This window comes from Salvia splendens, chromosome 14 (assembly GCF_004379255.2).
Source record: "Salvia splendens isolate huo1 chromosome 14, SspV2, whole genome shotgun sequence".
Taxonomy (NCBI): domain Eukaryota; kingdom Viridiplantae; phylum Streptophyta; class Magnoliopsida; order Lamiales; family Lamiaceae; genus Salvia; species Salvia splendens.
The window spans coordinates 25,619,252-25,636,754 of NC_056045.1; the positions used below are offsets into that span (position 1 = coordinate 25,619,252).

The 17,503-nt window shown below is 37.4% G+C and overlaps 5 protein-coding genes and 3 long non-coding RNA genes across 10 annotated transcripts; all 8 read right to left on the bottom strand.

Annotated features, from left to right (window-relative positions):
* Positions 1-100: 100 nt before the first annotated feature.
* LOC121765093 (isochorismate synthase, chloroplastic-like) lies at positions 101-1,433 on the bottom strand. Its single transcript, XM_042161140.1, has 5 exons — positions 1,326-1,433; positions 1,067-1,151; positions 814-911; positions 621-713; positions 101-542 (listed from the first exon to the last, which is right to left on the bottom strand). The coding sequence occupies exons 3-5, from the start codon at positions 907-909 to the stop codon at positions 480-482; spliced, it is 252 nt and encodes an 83-aa protein (XP_042017074.1). The 5' UTR covers positions 910-911; positions 1,067-1,151; positions 1,326-1,433; the 3' UTR covers positions 101-479.
* A 92-nt stretch (positions 1,434-1,525) lies between these two features.
* LOC121765101 lies at positions 1,526-2,059 on the bottom strand. Of its 2 annotated transcripts, none has more exons than XR_006042722.1 (3): positions 1,930-2,059; positions 1,685-1,807; positions 1,526-1,584 (listed from the first exon to the last, which is right to left on the bottom strand). It is a non-coding gene; the product is annotated as an uncharacterized LOC121765101 (long non-coding RNA). The 2 variants fall into 2 exon arrangements; XR_006042721.1 differs by having other exon boundaries at positions 1,685-1,821; positions 1,930-2,038.
* A 499-nt stretch (positions 2,060-2,558) lies between these two features.
* On the bottom strand, positions 2,559-3,891 carry LOC121765092 (isochorismate synthase, chloroplastic-like). The gene is made up of 5 exons (XM_042161139.1): positions 3,784-3,891; positions 3,525-3,609; positions 3,272-3,369; positions 3,079-3,171; positions 2,559-3,000 (listed from the first exon to the last, which is right to left on the bottom strand). The coding sequence occupies exons 3-5, from the start codon at positions 3,365-3,367 to the stop codon at positions 2,938-2,940; spliced, it is 252 nt and encodes an 83-aa protein (XP_042017073.1). The 5' UTR covers positions 3,368-3,369; positions 3,525-3,609; positions 3,784-3,891; the 3' UTR covers positions 2,559-2,937.
* Positions 3,892-5,310: 1,419 nt separating this feature from the next.
* LOC121765096 (isochorismate synthase, chloroplastic-like) lies at positions 5,311-6,348 on the bottom strand. The gene is made up of 5 exons (XM_042161144.1): positions 6,241-6,348; positions 5,982-6,066; positions 5,729-5,826; positions 5,536-5,628; positions 5,311-5,457 (listed from the first exon to the last, which is right to left on the bottom strand). The coding sequence occupies exons 3-5, from the start codon at positions 5,822-5,824 to the stop codon at positions 5,395-5,397; spliced, it is 252 nt and encodes an 83-aa protein (XP_042017078.1). The 5' UTR covers positions 5,825-5,826; positions 5,982-6,066; positions 6,241-6,348; the 3' UTR covers positions 5,311-5,394.
* A 92-nt stretch (positions 6,349-6,440) lies between these two features.
* On the bottom strand, positions 6,441-6,953 carry LOC121765099. The gene is made up of 3 exons (XR_006042719.1): positions 6,845-6,953; positions 6,600-6,736; positions 6,441-6,499 (listed from the first exon to the last, which is right to left on the bottom strand). It is a non-coding gene; the product is annotated as an uncharacterized LOC121765099 (long non-coding RNA).
* A 520-nt stretch (positions 6,954-7,473) lies between these two features.
* Positions 7,474-8,806, bottom strand: LOC121765090 (isochorismate synthase, chloroplastic-like). Its single transcript, XM_042161138.1, has 5 exons — positions 8,699-8,806; positions 8,440-8,524; positions 8,187-8,284; positions 7,994-8,086; positions 7,474-7,915 (listed from the first exon to the last, which is right to left on the bottom strand). Exons 3-5 carry the CDS (start codon positions 8,280-8,282, stop codon positions 7,853-7,855), a joined length of 252 nt encoding a protein of 83 aa, XP_042017072.1. The 5' UTR covers positions 8,283-8,284; positions 8,440-8,524; positions 8,699-8,806; the 3' UTR covers positions 7,474-7,852.
* Positions 8,807-8,898: 92 nt separating this feature from the next.
* On the bottom strand, positions 8,899-9,411 carry LOC121765100. Its single transcript, XR_006042720.1, has 3 exons — positions 9,303-9,411; positions 9,058-9,194; positions 8,899-8,957 (listed from the first exon to the last, which is right to left on the bottom strand). It is a non-coding gene; the product is annotated as an uncharacterized LOC121765100 (long non-coding RNA).
* Positions 9,412-9,757: 346 nt separating this feature from the next.
* LOC121765087 (isochorismate synthase, chloroplastic-like) lies at positions 9,758-14,695 on the bottom strand. Of its 2 annotated transcripts, XM_042161136.1 has the most exons (16): positions 14,578-14,695; positions 14,268-14,459; positions 12,702-12,922; positions 12,471-12,588; positions 12,271-12,387; positions 12,056-12,202; positions 11,879-11,953; positions 11,734-11,802; positions 11,539-11,657; positions 11,357-11,414; positions 11,156-11,266; positions 10,897-10,981; positions 10,644-10,741; positions 10,451-10,543; positions 10,300-10,372; positions 9,758-9,917 (listed from the first exon to the last, which is right to left on the bottom strand). In XM_042161136.1, exons 1-15 carry the CDS (start codon positions 14,692-14,694, stop codon positions 10,310-10,312), a joined length of 1,683 nt encoding a protein of 560 aa, XP_042017070.1. In that variant the 5' UTR covers position 14,695; the 3' UTR covers positions 9,758-9,917; positions 10,300-10,309. The 2 variants fall into 2 exon arrangements, with proteins under 2 accessions (XP_042017070.1, XP_042017069.1); XM_042161135.1 differs by lacking the exon at positions 9,758-9,917 and having other exon boundaries at positions 9,931-10,372.
* Between the last annotated feature and the right edge of the window lie 2,808 nt (positions 14,696-17,503).

Here is a 17,503-nt window from a genome sequence, read left to right on the forward strand (position 1 = left end):
GCGTAGTTATGGCACTTATCAAACAATCCTAACCACAGATTTGCAGAAGTCCCCTGATATATTATCAGACCAAATTCAAGATTGGCCCTTTACATTGCAATCAAACCAACAAAAAAGGTATGTCAGCAAAAGAAAAGGTAGCTTACTGTAATTTACAATGTATTCTGTTACTGCTACATCATTTACATGAATTGAATGATATATATTTACAATACATTCAATCTCAAGAAATCATTTATGTCTGTCTCTCTATATATATACGTGTACATACAGTTCGAATAATGGCTGATCGCCAGCCGGTTATGTACAGAAAAAAATGGAGAACATATTTGACAACTAATTACCATTGGAGGGACCAATATGGTCCTCCATCATATATCTTTTTTCTTTTGCTTTCTTTCACCAAAAACGTCGTGGAGAACGAAAAGCATTCATTAGTGAGTGTGGATAGTTGTTCAGAATCGCTGACCTTTTTCAAGTTAGAGTTCGACTATCTCCCTCATTGGCACTAGAGGTGCCTCGTGTTTCATCAGTTTGGTGAACTACAGCATAGGAAACAACGGGTAGGTTAACGCTTCTTGAAATAATTGCTAATGTGCACATGCAATCGAAGGGCATACCTGTGAAGTCTTCAGCTCCAGTTCTTTCCATTCTAGGGAAGAATCGCTTCCTTCTACGATCCCGGTTCCAGCATAGAGTATCGCGCCAGAATCCTTATAAATTTTAGCAAACTCGTCGTTTAGTTATGTACTATACTTAGTTAAAGATTATTGAATGCATCTCATAATCAAAAAGAGATATCAGTTGCCTAACCTTTCCAACCAGTGCTGACCTTATTCCCACAGCAAACTCACTCTCTGCACCACCAAACCATCCAACAGGGCCAGCATACATTCCACGATCAAACATTTCTGCACGGTGTAGCAATTAATATCGAATTATTTCTTTACAAGGACACTGGCAAATGACGTTCGAACATCTGAAGGAAATGGTAAGGAAGACAGCACAGGCAATGCAGTAAAAAATTGTTTAAGTTACAGAATTAAGTATAATGGAATATGCTTACCAGTTTTCGATATCAACACCCGTGCCTCCTCTGAAGGAAGGCCACACACAGCTGGAGTTGGATGCAGGGAAGACAAAATCTTAAACTGTAAAGCAGGTAAACTATCTCATCAACTTAAGTGCATGCTATGAAATATGAAGAAAAATCTGTTAGATTTAGTTAAAACGTTTTTTCATGGAGCGGATTTCATTATCTTTCGAATTTCTTGACAATGGTGTAAGAATTGAAACAGGAGGCAGTGGGATTCGGTTTATTGTACCTCATCATCTTCTTTCTGCAGTGTGCCAGTCAGTTTCGCATAAAGATGTTGAACGCGTGGAAGTTTACGTAGAACCTTGCTAGGCTTAACAACTGTGGAGGTACAAACATCCTGAAATAGAACATTGAGAAAGCAAACTATGGTTTCACTCTGAAAGATGATCTGAAATGATTAATGAAATCGCTTTATTGCTTTACTTGCCTCGAGCTTTCTTCTAATACTTTCTCGTACTACAGAGAACTCATGGTGATCTTTGGCACTGCAAATAAATCAATATAAGGATAGGCTACAAATTCTGGTGCTAGTAATGTAGTAGGTCTCGTCCTCTAAGATTGCATTGGTTTCTTCGATGTTACAACCTTCTGGTACTTTATATGCCTGCTCGAAATGTAGGATGGTGTTGTCGTTGGCCTCCCTTTCTCCACTCACGATGACATGGCCGTGGCTGTCTGTTCGAATCCTCACTTCATCCTTCTTGAATCCTTGCACATCAAAACTTTAGACACAAAGTTGTTTGTATTGTGCAGATCAAATGTTGTTTAATTAACCTTTTATGTTCCATTGAAAAATAAAAAGTACTCCATATATATATATTCAATAATACCTGGAACATGAATGAGCAAACAATGGGAATCAACTGTCTCTGTCCACCAAGAGGAAGGCAAAACATACTCATATTTCATATTTCTGGGGTTTCTCCTTTCCATTTATGATATTTTTTTGGCAAAATTTTGCAATGCAGATTGAAAATGATGTTTGGTGACTAGCTGAAGCTTATAAAGTAGAATAAAAAATTGACTTTACTTGACCAGTAAAAAATGTATCTGTTCCTAACTTTCCTTGTTTGGTTTTGGCCAAGACACAGAGCCTTTACTTATTCTTTGCTTTGCTTTGTAATTCAATAAGTTGATCATTATTCAAATGATAAAAAGATAAAACAAAACCACTATTTTATTGATTCTGGGGAACTTCTCTTTTATGCTTGATTTTACATGATCTTATATACTATAAAGTGAAAAAAAGGGTACATTGTGTATATGCTTATAAGTGATTATTTTAGGTTGTATGCAGTCGGAGAAGGCGTTGACAAACTGAACCAGGCACGAAGATGGCGTAGACGAAGAGAGGAGAAGGCGTAGTTATGGCACTTATCAAACAATCCTAACCACAGATTTGCAGAAGTCCCCTGATATATTATCAGACCAAATTCAAGATTGGCCCTTTACATTGCAATCAAACCAACAAAAAAGGTATGTCAGCAAAAGAAAAGGTAGCTTACTGTAATTTACAATGTATTCTGTTACTGCTACATCATTTACATGAATTGAATGATATATATTTACAATACATTCAATCTCAAGAAATCATTTATGTCTGTCTCTCTATATATATACGTGTACATACAGTTCGAATAATGGCTGATCGCCAGCCGGTTATGTACAGAAAAAAATGGAGAACATATTTGACAACTAATTACCATTGGAGGGACCAATATGGTCCTCCATCATATATCTTTTTTCTTTTGCTTTCTTTCACCAAAAACGTCGTGGAGAACGAAAAGCATTCATTAGTGAGTGTGGATAGTTGTTCAGAATCGCTGACCTTTTTCAAGTTAGAGTTCGACTATCTCCCTCATTGGCACTAGAGGTGCCTCGTGTTTCATCAGTTTGGTGAACTACAGCATAGGAAACAACGGGTAGGTTAACGCTTCTTGAAATAATTGCTAATGTGCACATGCAATCGAAGGGCATACCTGTGAAGTCTTCAGCTCCAGTTCTTTCCATTCTAGGGAAGAATCGCTTCCTTCTACGATCCCGGTTCCAGCATAGAGTATCGCGCCAGAATCCTTATAAATTTTAGCAAACTCGTCGTTTAGTTATGTACTATACTTAGTTAAAGATTAATGAATGCATCTCATAATCAAAAAGAGATATCAGTTGCCTAACCTTTCCAACCAGTGCTGACCTTATTCCCACAGCAAACTCACTCTCTGCACCACCAAACCATCCAACAGGGCCAGCATACATTCCACGATCAAACATTTCTGTACGGTGTAGCAATTAATATCGAATTATTTCTTTACAAGGACACTGGCAAATGACGTTCGAACATCTGAAGGAAATGGTAAGGAAGACAGCACAGGCAATGCAGTAAAAAATTGTTTAAGTTACAGAATTAAGTATAATGGAATATGCTTACCAGTTTTCGATATCAACACCCGTGCCTCCTCTGAAGGAAGGCCACACACAGCTGGAGTTGGATGCAGGGAAGACAAAATCTTAAACTGTAAAGCAGGTAAACTATCTCATCAACTTAAGTGCATGCTATGAAATATGAAGAAAAATCTGTTAGATTTAGTTAAAACGTTTTTTCATGGAGCGGATTTCATTATCTTTCGAATTTCTTGACAATGGTGTAAGAATTGAAACAGGAGGCAGTGGGATTCGGTTTATTGTACCTCATCATCTTCTTTCTGCAGTGTGCCAGTCAGTTTCGCATAAAGATGTTGAACGCGTGGAAGTTTACGTAGAACCTTGCTAGGCTTAACAACTGTGGAGGTACAAACATCCTGAAATAGAACATTGAGAAAGCAAACTATGGTTTCACTCTGAAAGATGATCTGAAATGATTAATGAAATCGCTTTATTGCTTTACTTGCCTCGAGCTTTCTTCTAATACTTTCTCGTACTACAGAGAACTCATGGTGATCTTTGGCACTGCAAATAAATCAATATAAGGATAGGCTACAAATTCTGGTGCTAGTAATGTAGTAGGTCTCGTCCTCTAAGATTGCATTGGTTTCTTCGATGTTACAACCTTCTGGTACTTTATATGCCTGCTCGAAATGTAGGATGGTGTTGTCGTTGGCCTCCCTTTCTCCACTCACGATGACGTGGCCGTGGCTGTCTGTTCGAATCCTCACTTCATCCTTCTTGAATCCTTGCACATCAAAACTTTAGACACAAAGTTGTTTGTATTGTGCAGATCAAATGTTGTTTAATTAACCTTTTATGTTCCATTGAAAAATAAAAAGTACTCCATATATATATATTCAATAATACCTGGAACATGAATGAGCAAACAATGGGAATCAACTGTCTCTGTCCACCAAGAGGAAGGCAAAACATACTCATATTTCATATTTCTGGGGTTTCTCCTTTCCATTTATGATATTTTTTTGGCAAAATTTTGCAATGCAGATTGAAAATGATGTTTGGTGACTAGCTGAAGCTTATAAAGTAGAATAAAAAATTGACTTTACTTGACCAGTAAAAAATGTATTTGTTTCTAACTTTCCTTGTTTGGTTTTGGCCAAGACACAGAGCCTTTACTTATTCTTTGCTTTGCTTTGTAATTCAATAAGTTGATCATTATTCAAATGATAAAAAGATAAAACAAAACCACTATTTTATTGATTCTGGGGAACTTCTCTTTTATGCTTGATTTTACATGATCTTATATACTATAAAGTGAAAAAAAGGGTACATTGTGTATATGCTTATAAGTGATTATTTTAGGTTGTATGCAGTCGGAGAAGGCGTTGACAAACTGAACCAGGCACGAAGATGGCGTAGACGAAGAGAGGAGAAGGCGTAGTTATGGCACTTATCAAACAATACTAACCACAGATTTGCAGAAGTCCCCTGATATATTATCAGACCAAATTCAAGATTGGCCCTTTACATTGCAATCAAACCAACAAAAAAGGTATGTCAGCAAAAGAAAAGGTAGCTTACTGTAATTTACAATGTATTCTGTTACTGCTACATCATTTACATGAATTGAATGATATATATTTACAATACATTCAATCTCAAGAAATCATTTATGTCTGTCTCTCTATATATATACGTGTACATACAGTTCGAATAATGGCTGATCGCCAGCCGGTTATGTACAGAAAAAAATGGAGAACATATTTGACAACTAATTACCATTGGAGGGACCAATATGGTCCTCCATCATATATCTTTTTTCTTTGCTTTCTTTCACCAAAAACGTCGTGGAGAACGAAAAGCATTCATTAGTGAGTGTGGATAGTTGTTCAGAATCGCTGACCTTTTTCAAGTTAGAGTTCGACTATCTCCCTCATTGGCACTAGAGGTGCCTCGTGTTTCATCAGTTTGGTGAACTACAGCATAGGAAACAACGGGTAGGTTAACGCTTCTTGAAATAATTGCTAATGTGCACATGCAATCGAAGGGCATACCTGTGAAGTCTTCAGCTCCAGTTCTTTCCATTCTAGGGAAGAATCGCTTCCTTCTACGATCCCGGTTCCAGCATAGAGTATCGCGCCAGAATCCTTATAAATTTTAGCAAACTCGTCGTTTAGTTATGTACTATACTTAGTTAAAGATTATTGAATGCATCTCATAATCAAAAAGAGATATCAGTTGCCTAACCTTTCCAACCAGTGCTGACCTTATTCCCACAGCAAACTCACTCTCTGCACCACCAAACCATCCAACAAGGCCAGCATACATTCCACGATCAAACATTTCTGCACGGTGTAGCAATTAATATCGAATTATTTCTTTACAAGGACACTGGCAAATGACGTTCGAACATCTGAAGGAAATGGTAAGGAAGACAGCACAGGCAATGCAGTAAAAAATTGTTTAAGTTACAGAATTAAGTATAATGGAATATGCTTACCAGTTTTCGATATCAACACCCGTGCCTCCTCTGAAGGAAGGCCACACACAGCTGGAGTTGGATGCAGGGAAGACAAAATCTTAAACTGTAAAGCAGGTAAACTATCTCATCAACTTAAGTGCATGCTATGAAATATGAAGAAAAATCTGTTAGATTTAGTTAAAACGTTTTTTCATGGAGCGGATTTCATTATCTTTCGAATTTCTTGACAATGGTGTAAGAATTGAAACAGGAGGCAGTGGGATTCGGTTTATTGTACCTCATCATCTTCTTTCTGCAGTGTGCCAGTCAGTTTCGCATAAAGATGTTGAACGCGTGGAAGTTTACGTAGAACCTTGCTAGGCTTAACAACTGTGGAGGTACAAACATCCTGAAATAGAACATTGAGAAAGCAAACTATGGTTTCACTCTGAAAGATGATCTGAAATGATTAATGAAATCGCTTTATTGCTTTACTTGCCTCGAGCTTTCTTCTAATACTTTCTCGTACTACAGAGAACTCATGGTGATCTTTGGCACTGCAAATAAATCAATATAAGGATAGGCTACAAATTCTGGTGCTAGTAATGTAGTAGGTCTCGTCCTCTAAGATTGCATTGGTTTCTTCGATGTTACAACCTTCTGGTACTTTATATGCCTGCTCGAAATGTAGGATGGTGTTGTCGTTGGCCTCCCTTTCTCCACTCACGATGACGTGGCCGTGGCTGTCTGTTCGAATCCTCACTTCATCCTTCTTGAATCCTTGCACATCAAAACTTTAGACACAAAGTTGTTTGTATTGTGCAGATCAAATGTTGTTTAATTAACCTTTTATGTTCCATTGAAAAATAAAAAGTACTCCATATATATATATTCAATAATACCTGGAACATGAATGAGCAAACAATGGGAATCAACTGTCTCTGTCCACCAAGAGGAAGGCAAAACATACTCATATTTCATATTTCTGGGGTTTCTCCTTTCCATTTATGATATTTTTTTGGCAAAATTTTGCAATGCAGATTGAAAATGATGTTTGGTGACTAGCTGAAGCTTATAAAGTAGAATAAAAAATTGACTTTACTTGACCAGTAAAAAATGTATCTGTTCCTAACTTTCCTTGTTTGGTTTTGGCCAAGACACAGAGCCTTTACTTATTCTTTGCTTTGCTTTGTAATTCAATAAGTTGATCATTATTCAAATGATAAAAAGATAAAACAAAACCACTATTTTATTGATTCTGGGGAACTTCTCTTTTATGCTTGATTTTACATGATCTTATATACTATAAAGTGAAAAAAAGGGTACATTGTGTATATGCTTATAAGTGATTATTTTAGGTTGTATGCAGTCGGAGAAGGCGTTGACAAACTGAACCAGGCACGAAGATGGCGTAGACGAAGAGAGGAGAAGGCGTAGTTATGGCACTTATCAAACAATCCTAACCACAGATTTGCAGAAGTCCCCTGATATATTATCAGACCAAATTCAAGATTGGCCCTTTACATTGCAATCAAACCAACAAAAAAGGTATGTCAGCAAAAGAAAAGGTAGCTTACTGTAATTTACAATGTATTCTGTTACTGCTACATCATTTACATGAATTGAATGATATATATTTACAATACATTCAATCTCAAGAAATCATTTATGTCTGTCTCTCTATATATATACGTGTACATACAGTTCGAATAATGGCTGATCGCCAGCCGGTTATGTACAGAAAAAAATGGAGAACATATTTGACAACTAATTACCATTGGAGGGACCAATATGGTCCTCCATCATATATCTTTTTTCTTTTGCTTTCTTTCACCAAAAACGTCGTGGAGAACGAAAAGCATTCATTAGTGAGTGTGGATAGTTGTTCAGAATCGCTGACCTTTTTCAAGTTAGAGTTCGACTATCTCCCTCATTGGCACTAGAGGTGCCTCGTGTTTCATCAGTTTGGTGAACTACAGCATAGGAAACAACGGGTAGGTTAACGCTTCTTGAAATAATTGCTAATGTGCACATGCAATCGAAGGGCATACCTGTGAAGTCTTCAGCTCCAGTTCTTTCCATTCTAGGGAAGAATCGCTTCCTTCTACGATCCCGGTTCCAGCATAGAGTATCGCGCCAGAATCCTTATAAATTTTAGCAAACTCGTCGTTTAGTTATGTACTATACTTAGTTAAAGATTATTGAATGCATCTCATAATCAAAAAGAGATATCAGTTGCCTAACCTTTCCAACCAGTGCTGACCTTATTCCCACAGCAAACTCACTCTCTGCACCACCAAACCATCCAACAGGGCCAGCATACATTCCACGATCAAACATTTCTGCACGGTGTAGCAATTAATATCGAATTATTTCTTTACAAGGACACTGGCAAATGACGTTCGAACATCTGAAGGAAATGGTAAGGAAGACAGCACAGGCAATGCAGTAAAAAATTGTTTAAGTTACAGAATTAAGTATAATGGAATATGCTTACCAGTTTTCGATATCAACACCCGTGCCTCCTCTGAAGGAAGGCCACACACAGCTGGAGTTGGATGCAGGGAAGACAAAATCTTAAACTGTAAAGCAGGTAAACTATCTCATCAACTTAAGTGCATGCTATGAAATATGAAGAAAAATCTGTTAGATTTAGTTAAAACGTTTTTTCATGGAGCGGATTTCATTATCTTTCGAATTTCTTGACAATGGTGTAAGAATTGAAACAGGAGGCAGTGGGATTCGGTTTATTGTACCTCATCATCTTCTTTCTGCAGTGTGCCAGTCAGTTTCGCATAAAGATGTTGAACGCGTGGAAGTTTACGTAGAACCTTGCTAGGCTTAACAACTGTGGAGGTACAAACATCCTGAAATAGAACATTGAGAAAGCAAACTATGGTTTCACTCTGAAAGATGATCTGAAATGATTAATGAAATCGCTTTATTGCTTTACTTGCCTCGAGCTTTCTTCTAATACTTTCTCGTACTACAGAGAACTCATGGTGATCTTTGGCACTGCAAATAAATCAATATAAGGATAGGCTACAAATTCTGGTGCTAGTAATGTAGTAGGTCTCGTCCTCTAAGATTGCATTGGTTTCTTCGATGTTACAACCTTCTGGTACTTTATATGCCTGCTCGAAATGTAGGATGGTGTTGTCGTTGGCCTCCCTTTCTCCACTCACGATGACGTGGCCGTGGCTGTCTGTTCAAATCCTCACTTCATCCTTCTTGAATCCTTGCACATCAAAACTTTAGACACAAAGTTGTTTGTATTGTGCAGATCAAATGTTGTTTAATTAACCTTTTATGTTCCATTGAAAAATAAAAAGTACTCCATATATATATATTCAATAATACCTGGAACATGAATGAGCAAACAATGGGAATCAACTGTCTCTGTCCACCAAGAGGAAGGCAAAACATACTCATATTTCATATTTCTGGGGTTTCTCCTTTCCATTTATGATATTTTTTTGGCAAAATTTTGCAATGCAGATTGAAAATGATGTTTGGTGACTAGCTGAAGCTTATAAAGTAGAATAAAAAATTGACTTTACTTGACCAGTAAAAAATGTATCTGTTCCTATCTTTCCTTGTTTGGTTTTGGCCAAGACACAGAGCCTTTACTTATTCTTTGCTTTGCTTTGTAATTCAATAAGTTGATCATTATTCAAATGATAAAAAGATAAAACAAAACCACTATTTTATTGATTCTGGGGAACTTCTCTTTTATGCTTGATTTTACATGATCTTATATACTATAAAGTGAAAAAAGGGTACATTGTGTATATGCTTATAAGTGATTATTTTAGGTTGTATGCAGTCGGAGAAGGCGTTGACAAACTGAACCAGGCACGAAGATGGCGTAGACGAAGAGAGGAGAAGGCGTAGTTATGGCACTTATCAAACAATCCTAACCACAGATTTGCAGAAGTCCCCTGATATATTATCAGACCAAATTCAAGATTGGCCCTTTACATTGCAATCAAACCAACAAAAAAGGTATGTCAGCAAAAGAAAAGGTAGCTTACTGTAATTTACAATGTATTCTGTTACTGCTACATCATTTACATGAATTGAATGATATATATTTACAATACATTCAATCTCAAGAAATCATTTATGTCTGTCTCTCTATATATATACGTGTACATACAGTTCGAATAATGGCTGATCGCCAGCCGGTTATGTACAGAAAAAAATGGAGAACATATTTGACAACTAATTACCATTGGAGGGACCAATATGGTCCTCCATCATATATCTTTTTTCTTTTGCTTTCTTTCACCAAAAACGTCGTGGAGAACGAAAAGCATTCATTAGTGAGTGTGGATAGTTGTTCAGAATCGCTGACCTTTTTCAAGTTAGAGTTCGACTATCTCCCTCATTGGCACTAGAGGTGCCTCGTGTTTCATCAGTTTGGTGAACTACAGCATAGGAAACAACGGGTAGGTTAACGCTTCTTGAAATAATTGCTAATGTGCACATGCAATCGAAGGGCATACCTGTGAAGTCTTCAGCTCCAGTTCTTTCCATTCTAGGGAAGAATCGCTTCCTTCTACGATCCCGGTTCCAGCATAGAGTATCGCGCCAGAATCCTTATAAATTTTAGCAAACTCGTCGTTTAGTTATGTACTATACTTAGTTAAAGATTATTGAATGCATCTCATAATCAAAAAGAGATATCAGTTGCCTAACCTTTCCAACCAGTGCTGACCTTATTCCCACAGCAAACTCACTCTCTGCACCACCAAACCATCCAACAGGGCCAGCATACATTCCACGATCAAACATTTCTGCACGGTGTAGCAATTAATATCGAATTATTTCTTTACAAGGACACTGACAAATGACGTTCGAACATCTGAAGGAAATGGTAAGGAAGACAGCACAGGCAATGCAGTAAAAAATTGTTTAAGTTACAGAATTAAGTATAATGGAATATGCTTACCAGTTTTCGATATCAACACCCGTGCCTCCTCTGAAGGAAGGCCACACACAGCTGGAGTTGGATGCAGGGAAGACAAAATCTTAAACTGTAAAGCAGGTAAACTATCTCATCAACTTAAGTGCATGCTATGAAATATGAAGAAAAATCTGTTAGATTTAGTTAAAACGTTTTTTCATGGAGCGGATTTCATTATCTTTCGAATTTCTTGACAATGGTGTAAGAATTGAAACAGGAGGCAGTGGGATTCGGTTTATTGTACCTCATCATCTTCTTTCTGCAGTGTGCCAGTCAGTTTCGCATAAAGATGTTGAACGCGTGGAAGTTTACGTAGAACCTTGCTAGGCTTAACAACTGTGGAGGTACAAACATCCTGAAATAGAACATTGAGAAAGCAAACTATGGTTTCACTCTGAAAGATGATCTGAAATGATTAATGAAATCGCTTTATTGCTTTACTTGCCTCGAGCTTTCTTCTAATACTTTCTCGTACTACAGAGAACTCATGGTGATCTTTGGCACTGCAAATAAATCAATATAAGGATAGGCTACAAATTCTGGTGCAAGTATGCAAGGTTACGAAACTCAAAGCTTCAACGTAACATGAGACGTTCTGTTTAATCTGAGGCTAGAATGGAGAATGACCTGGAAAGTAAATCTTGTCCTATCTGTAAATCTAGAGACTCAGTTCCGCCTCTAGCTCGTGTTCCAGCCAAAGCCTCACTGCAGACACTGAGCCGGTTTCGATAGAATAGTCGCTCTGGCTATTAACAGAAACCATGGTAAGCTAGAATTTCATTTTACATTGATTTCTTGATAAATAAAGCAAGAATAACTCACGGTGTTGCCAATGAATGCTGGCGATTCGGGAGGCTGAAGACAGAACTGATACGCATTGACCCCTTCTACCTATAAGGAATCAAGTGTCACATTAAATAGCATCGGGCCTTATACGTGTCAAGAGAAAAGAAACGAAAAATGAAACCTGTAAGCTTGTGAGCCACTCCAAGGGATCAATCTCTACTGTGGTCAGTACTCTGCTGCTACGTGCGAGGACAACCTATATTTTAGAGACAGAATGCTTGCAATCAGAAACGACTGTTGAAGAAAACGCTAAACAGAAGCTTCATATATGGAATGTAACATGTCACTAATGTGTAACCTTAACGAGCGATGAGTTTTTCGTAGTTATGATGTCCAGAGCTTGCTTAACAGCTGAATCCCATGAAGCTTGATTGGGAACATGAGCCTGGTGGAGCACAACAGCACGATGGCTAGTTCCGTTTATTCGCTGGACAAGTGAAGAAACCTGTACCACGAATGAACAATAAGCGACATCCAGTCCAGTTAACGAAAGGATGGAAATTTAAGGCAGACCTGCCACATGGTAGCCTCAAGTGCAGCAATGGCTTCTTCGTAGGTCCTTGACAGGCGATTGTCCCATGCGATAGTAGCTGCGATCATCGAACTTCCTTGGAACTCGTTGAACTCAACCTGTAATTAGTGTTCAACACTATGTCACTAGTCATACTAGAAATTTCCTTGAAATTCAAGAAAAGATAAAGAGAGTTATTTACCTGAGGGACCATGAAGTAGAAAGAACCGAAACCCTCCCACTCGGGAGCTATATCAGACCTTGCATCAAATCGCATTGCGCCATAAGCACGAATCAATGGACTATTTTTGGACAAGAACCTACGTTGAGATAGCAAACAAGATCAGGATATGGAACTTGTATGACAGCATTGTAATGCAATACAACAGAGAAGAAAGATCTTTGTCGCCTTCATCGTTTTCGTACAAAATACCTTTTGATGGAATGCCAATCGTCCAAGGAGAAGGGGCGGAGATGGCTGAAGGAGACAGCAGAGCCGAGGCCAGCAACACTCACCAGCTTCTGCTTCTGAGAAGTATCGTTGTGATCGATATCGGTGGAATCTCTGCCGGAAAAGTAACAGCGAGGAAGGAGAGTACTGTGGTTCTGGCAAGACAGCCACTCAAGAGCTTCTATCTGCTGCACGATCGGAACCTTTGCATACCATAATCATCCTTTCATTAATTCTTTACTTCTTTTTGGAATAACATGTAAAATTAAATTCTAGTAGTAGCTACTATATTACACTAACAAAATTTAAAATAATAATAATAATAATAATAATAAACTATTACATAAATTTACAAATTCAGTTCAACAAAAAAGTCAAATTAAATGGCTTGCAATCTAGCTCTAGCCCAGTATTTAGGACATGCTGTTAAAAGCAAAATCATGTTTGATTCAATTGTCAAAATATAACTACTTACAATAAATGTAAATCTAGTGGTTCCGTGATGGTCAACTACCTAAAATAAATAATTCAATTTTTAAAATAGAAATAGTCAAGTTTATACACAACTTATTATTATAGCTACTATAAGATTCCTTTTGACATTAACATATGAATTTATAGGACCTCATAGACTATTTGGCGAATAATCTGCTAATCATTAACGTAAGAGATCACTTTTTTTTTCTCAAGGAGTAATAAATGAATAATTATCACACTAAAACTGAACAATCGAAACAATTGATCATATTTACCGACGAACAATTATCGGTAGATAACGAGAATACGTTGCACGTTTGCACAACGCTACGTCCGACTACTCGCTGACGTGTTTGTCGTCAGCAAATTTTTCAACGACGATGTTTGAACATTCGTCGGTATAAGCTATTACCGACGGATTTCAGAGATTTGCCGATGGTAAAATCCATCGATATTAATGAACTAGACCGAAATGCCAACATTTATTTAAATCTAAAAAATCCTAGCTAGCCCTTTAATTGTGTTATCTTTAATTATAATATAGAACTAAATGTGGCTTATCTAGTTATTCTAGCTGTCGTTATATTAGTACTAATAGATTATTACTTCAAATTATTTCCCCTGAACAAAAAACTAAAAACAATAAGTACGTGTATTCTTTCTTATAGGAACCTTTGCATGGCTCAAAGCTTACTTTTTTCTTTTGCCGATTTTACGATCATCTTCCACTTAAATTGCCACTCAATTCTTGCTTCAATTAAGAAAAAATACATTTGACCAAAATATAACACTGCACTTTTTTTTCAAAATTTGATTGGCCCTTTACTTCACATCTTTGTTGAACATGCAAATTCTTCTAAATTCCAAATGTGATTGCAAATATAGGATAAGGATCAAGATTGGTAGAATCAACCATCCTCTCACATCCAACCACGTGGCAAGTACCCACAAATTTTTTAATTCTTAGACTCATGTTTGCATGTCACTTAGGTCATGGTGGCAACAAACTCTAATTCCACAAATTTGAAAAAAGAAAGAAAAAAGATGGATTTTTTTGACTATATGAGTTACCTCAATCCTAATAATGCCGGAATCCGACGTCGGAGAGGTGGTCTTGAGGTTGTAGAGGGCGGAGCTGAGGCGGTCGGCCGCCACAGCTGGAGTGGGGGCAGCACCAAGCGTCCGGGTTTCGATAAGGCCGAGAGGGGCTCGAGGATTGCCACCGCAGCCATTCATGGACAAGGAGCTGAGCTCTTTATATTTCTATAAAAAAAATAGATGTGTAGCAATATTATGTGGTGAGCACTAGATGTGGTTTGTACCTTTGTATTTGGAAATTTGAAAAAGGACAAAATTGGAAGAACAAAAGTCACGTTCTTACATGATTAGGGAGATGGATTGATTGTCTTGCAATTGCAGTTGGGGATGAGAAAGAAAATTTCATGGGCTCAATGTCCATGAAACGGCCAATGCATTGTCTAGTTGTACCTGCTGCCATGTTTTTTAGTTTTAGTATGTGTGTGTGTGTAATATTTATGGGGCTTTGAAAATGTTATGGTGGCAATAGGCATGTGAAGTTGCATAGTATTTATACACACAAAAGTGTGACTTGACATGCCACAATAGGTTTAACTAAATTAATTAGGTCTTAATACAAAATGAGGTGTCATAGAGATTTAATTAGTTTGGCAGTTAGTTGAAATATTCTTATTTTTCCCTTTAATCCCACTTGGGAACTTTGTCAATCCTAGTACTCCATTACTTTAGTCTTTAGTAAAAATAAAATAGAAAGAAAAATAGAAAAATTTTAGTGTTTGGTCAAATTATGAGACCTCATGACTTTTAAAATCTAGCGTGACAAACGATGAGATTCAACGCTTGTTCTCATTGGACCACAAGACCCAATTTAAAGGAAATTGCTTATAATTATAGTTATAAATCTATATATAAATACTCCATCCGCCACACACATTTGATGCGAGCACGAATTTTAAGAAATTCCTTAAATTTGATGTGAGCACGAATTTTAAGAAATGATAAAAAAAAATATTGGAAAAATTAGTGGAATATGAGACCTACTTTTTTATATTTGTTTATAATAAAATGCAGGTAAAGTAGTTAGTGAAAAATAGGGCATACTTACCATTTATAGTAAAAATGAAATAGATAATACTAGGAAGCAAATCGAAATAGCAAAATATGACTTTTATTATGAGACAGAGAGAATATTACCTAGGAGATATAATATACGGGCAGTCGTAAGACAAATTATCTTATTATCTTGTAATTTGAAAATTGTTGTTGTTTCAATTTCTAATTGATATGATATAGCATTCTAATTACAAAATATTAAATAGAATAAAGTGAAGATTACATCAAAAAAACATATGCACAAATAAATGCTCTCAAAAGGAAGCTTCTTTATAATTATACTTGCTTGATATATTTTGTCACTAAACTAATTTTAATTTTGATACTTATCATGCTGCTCTTTAAAATAACAAATTAAATTTGGATTTTTATTTAATTTATAAAATTAATAATATGAATTATAAATTTGAAAATATTAGTAATATTAAACTAATTGAATAAAACAAAATAAATATAATTAATACTCACAAACGACAACCCTTTTCTCAACAGTTTTATAGTATCAAACTCAAGTTGCATATATCAATTCAATTTCAAGCGGCGTTTCGCGCCTTATACATATCGATGTCACTTTTAGGTTAAAAATTTAATACACAACTAGCGAATTATTAAACTCTAATCCTTCGTACTTTGATATACATTCGCCCGAAAAAAATAATCCACGTATTCTTATTTAGGCCGTTAATAATATGAATCTCATTTTCTATAATGATATTTTACTAATTTCTTTTTTTTCCCTTTCATTCTTACTTTAAAATTTTGCTTAAAAATCATAACGTTCACAATAAGACTAATTTTTTATACCACGAATGTCACAATTATTTCTTGAAAATTTTCAAGAACAAAATCAAAACGACATATATAACTGGGAAATTAGACTATTTTTCACTAAATGATATTATTCCACATATACAATCAGGCCATATCCTATAGTAGAGTTGACAATTTTTGTCACGATAAGATAATCAGACATGAATTCGCACGAAATTAATGAACTTGGGTCAAAGCTTATTGGGTTCATGTTCTTATTAGGTCGACCCGTTAGGAACACGAAAATTTCAATATCTCGTGTTCGTGTCGGGTTCGGGTTACCCATTATTTTCAATTTTGAGTTAGGGCACGCAACGTGAGTGAAATATGTGAATTTTGATTTCTAAAGTATGAATTTTTTTAATACTTAAATTACTTATTGTGTCGTGTTATACAAGGTGGTTCGTATCGTTAATGGGTTCGTGTCGTGTTTGGGCCTGAGGGTAGCATATTGGGTTTATGTTCAGTATTGGGGGTTTCTTAACGGATCGTGTTCGTATTTATCTTTATTGAATCGGGTCATTAATAGGTTAACCGGATAAGAGCATCCACAGTGGGGCGGACGATAGTCCGCCCGATGCATCCCCCGGACTATCGTCCGCCACTGTAGCCATGCGGACGATGGCTCATCCATCGTCCGTGAACGACGGGCCTTCGACCACGCATCGTCCGCGGTATCGTCCGCCCCACTGTGGGCGACGCGGACGATACCGCGGACGATGCAACGCGTTTTCTTCTTTTTTAATTTTTCAAAATTTATATATATACACCATTTTATACTTTCTTTCACTCTTCCATTCACTGTTATTCTCTATCTCATTCTCTATTCTCTATCTCACTCTTCCATACACCACAATGAATCCCGGTGATTACCCAGGTCCGAATAGTCCGATGTTCGGTAGTGGTGCACGGTGGCCGGGTACTGACCCTGATGAATACCGACCCTTCGACTCCAACACCCAATATGATCCCGATTTTAGCACGGATTCATACGGGCTATCAGACATGGAGCCGTCTCCCACCCGCGCCCCCGCCCCACCCCGCCGTGCCTCTGGCTCGGCCACCGCCGCCCCTGCTGCCACCGCCGCCGCCTCGGGCTCCGCCACCAAGAAGAAGCGGAACATGCAAAGGGCCCAGAAATTGCCGCTTCCGGAGAAAAATGAAGAGTCCGCCCCAGCGAAGACGAACTACAACCCGGATGAAACCATCGTCTTGAGGAGGTGTTGGATTGATATTTTAGAGGACCCGGTGTTTGCCAATAACCAAAAGCAAATCACGTACTGGGAGCGCATCGCTGATCGCTACAACGAGGCCAAGCCGCCGGCCGCCTACAAGCACTGGGATCA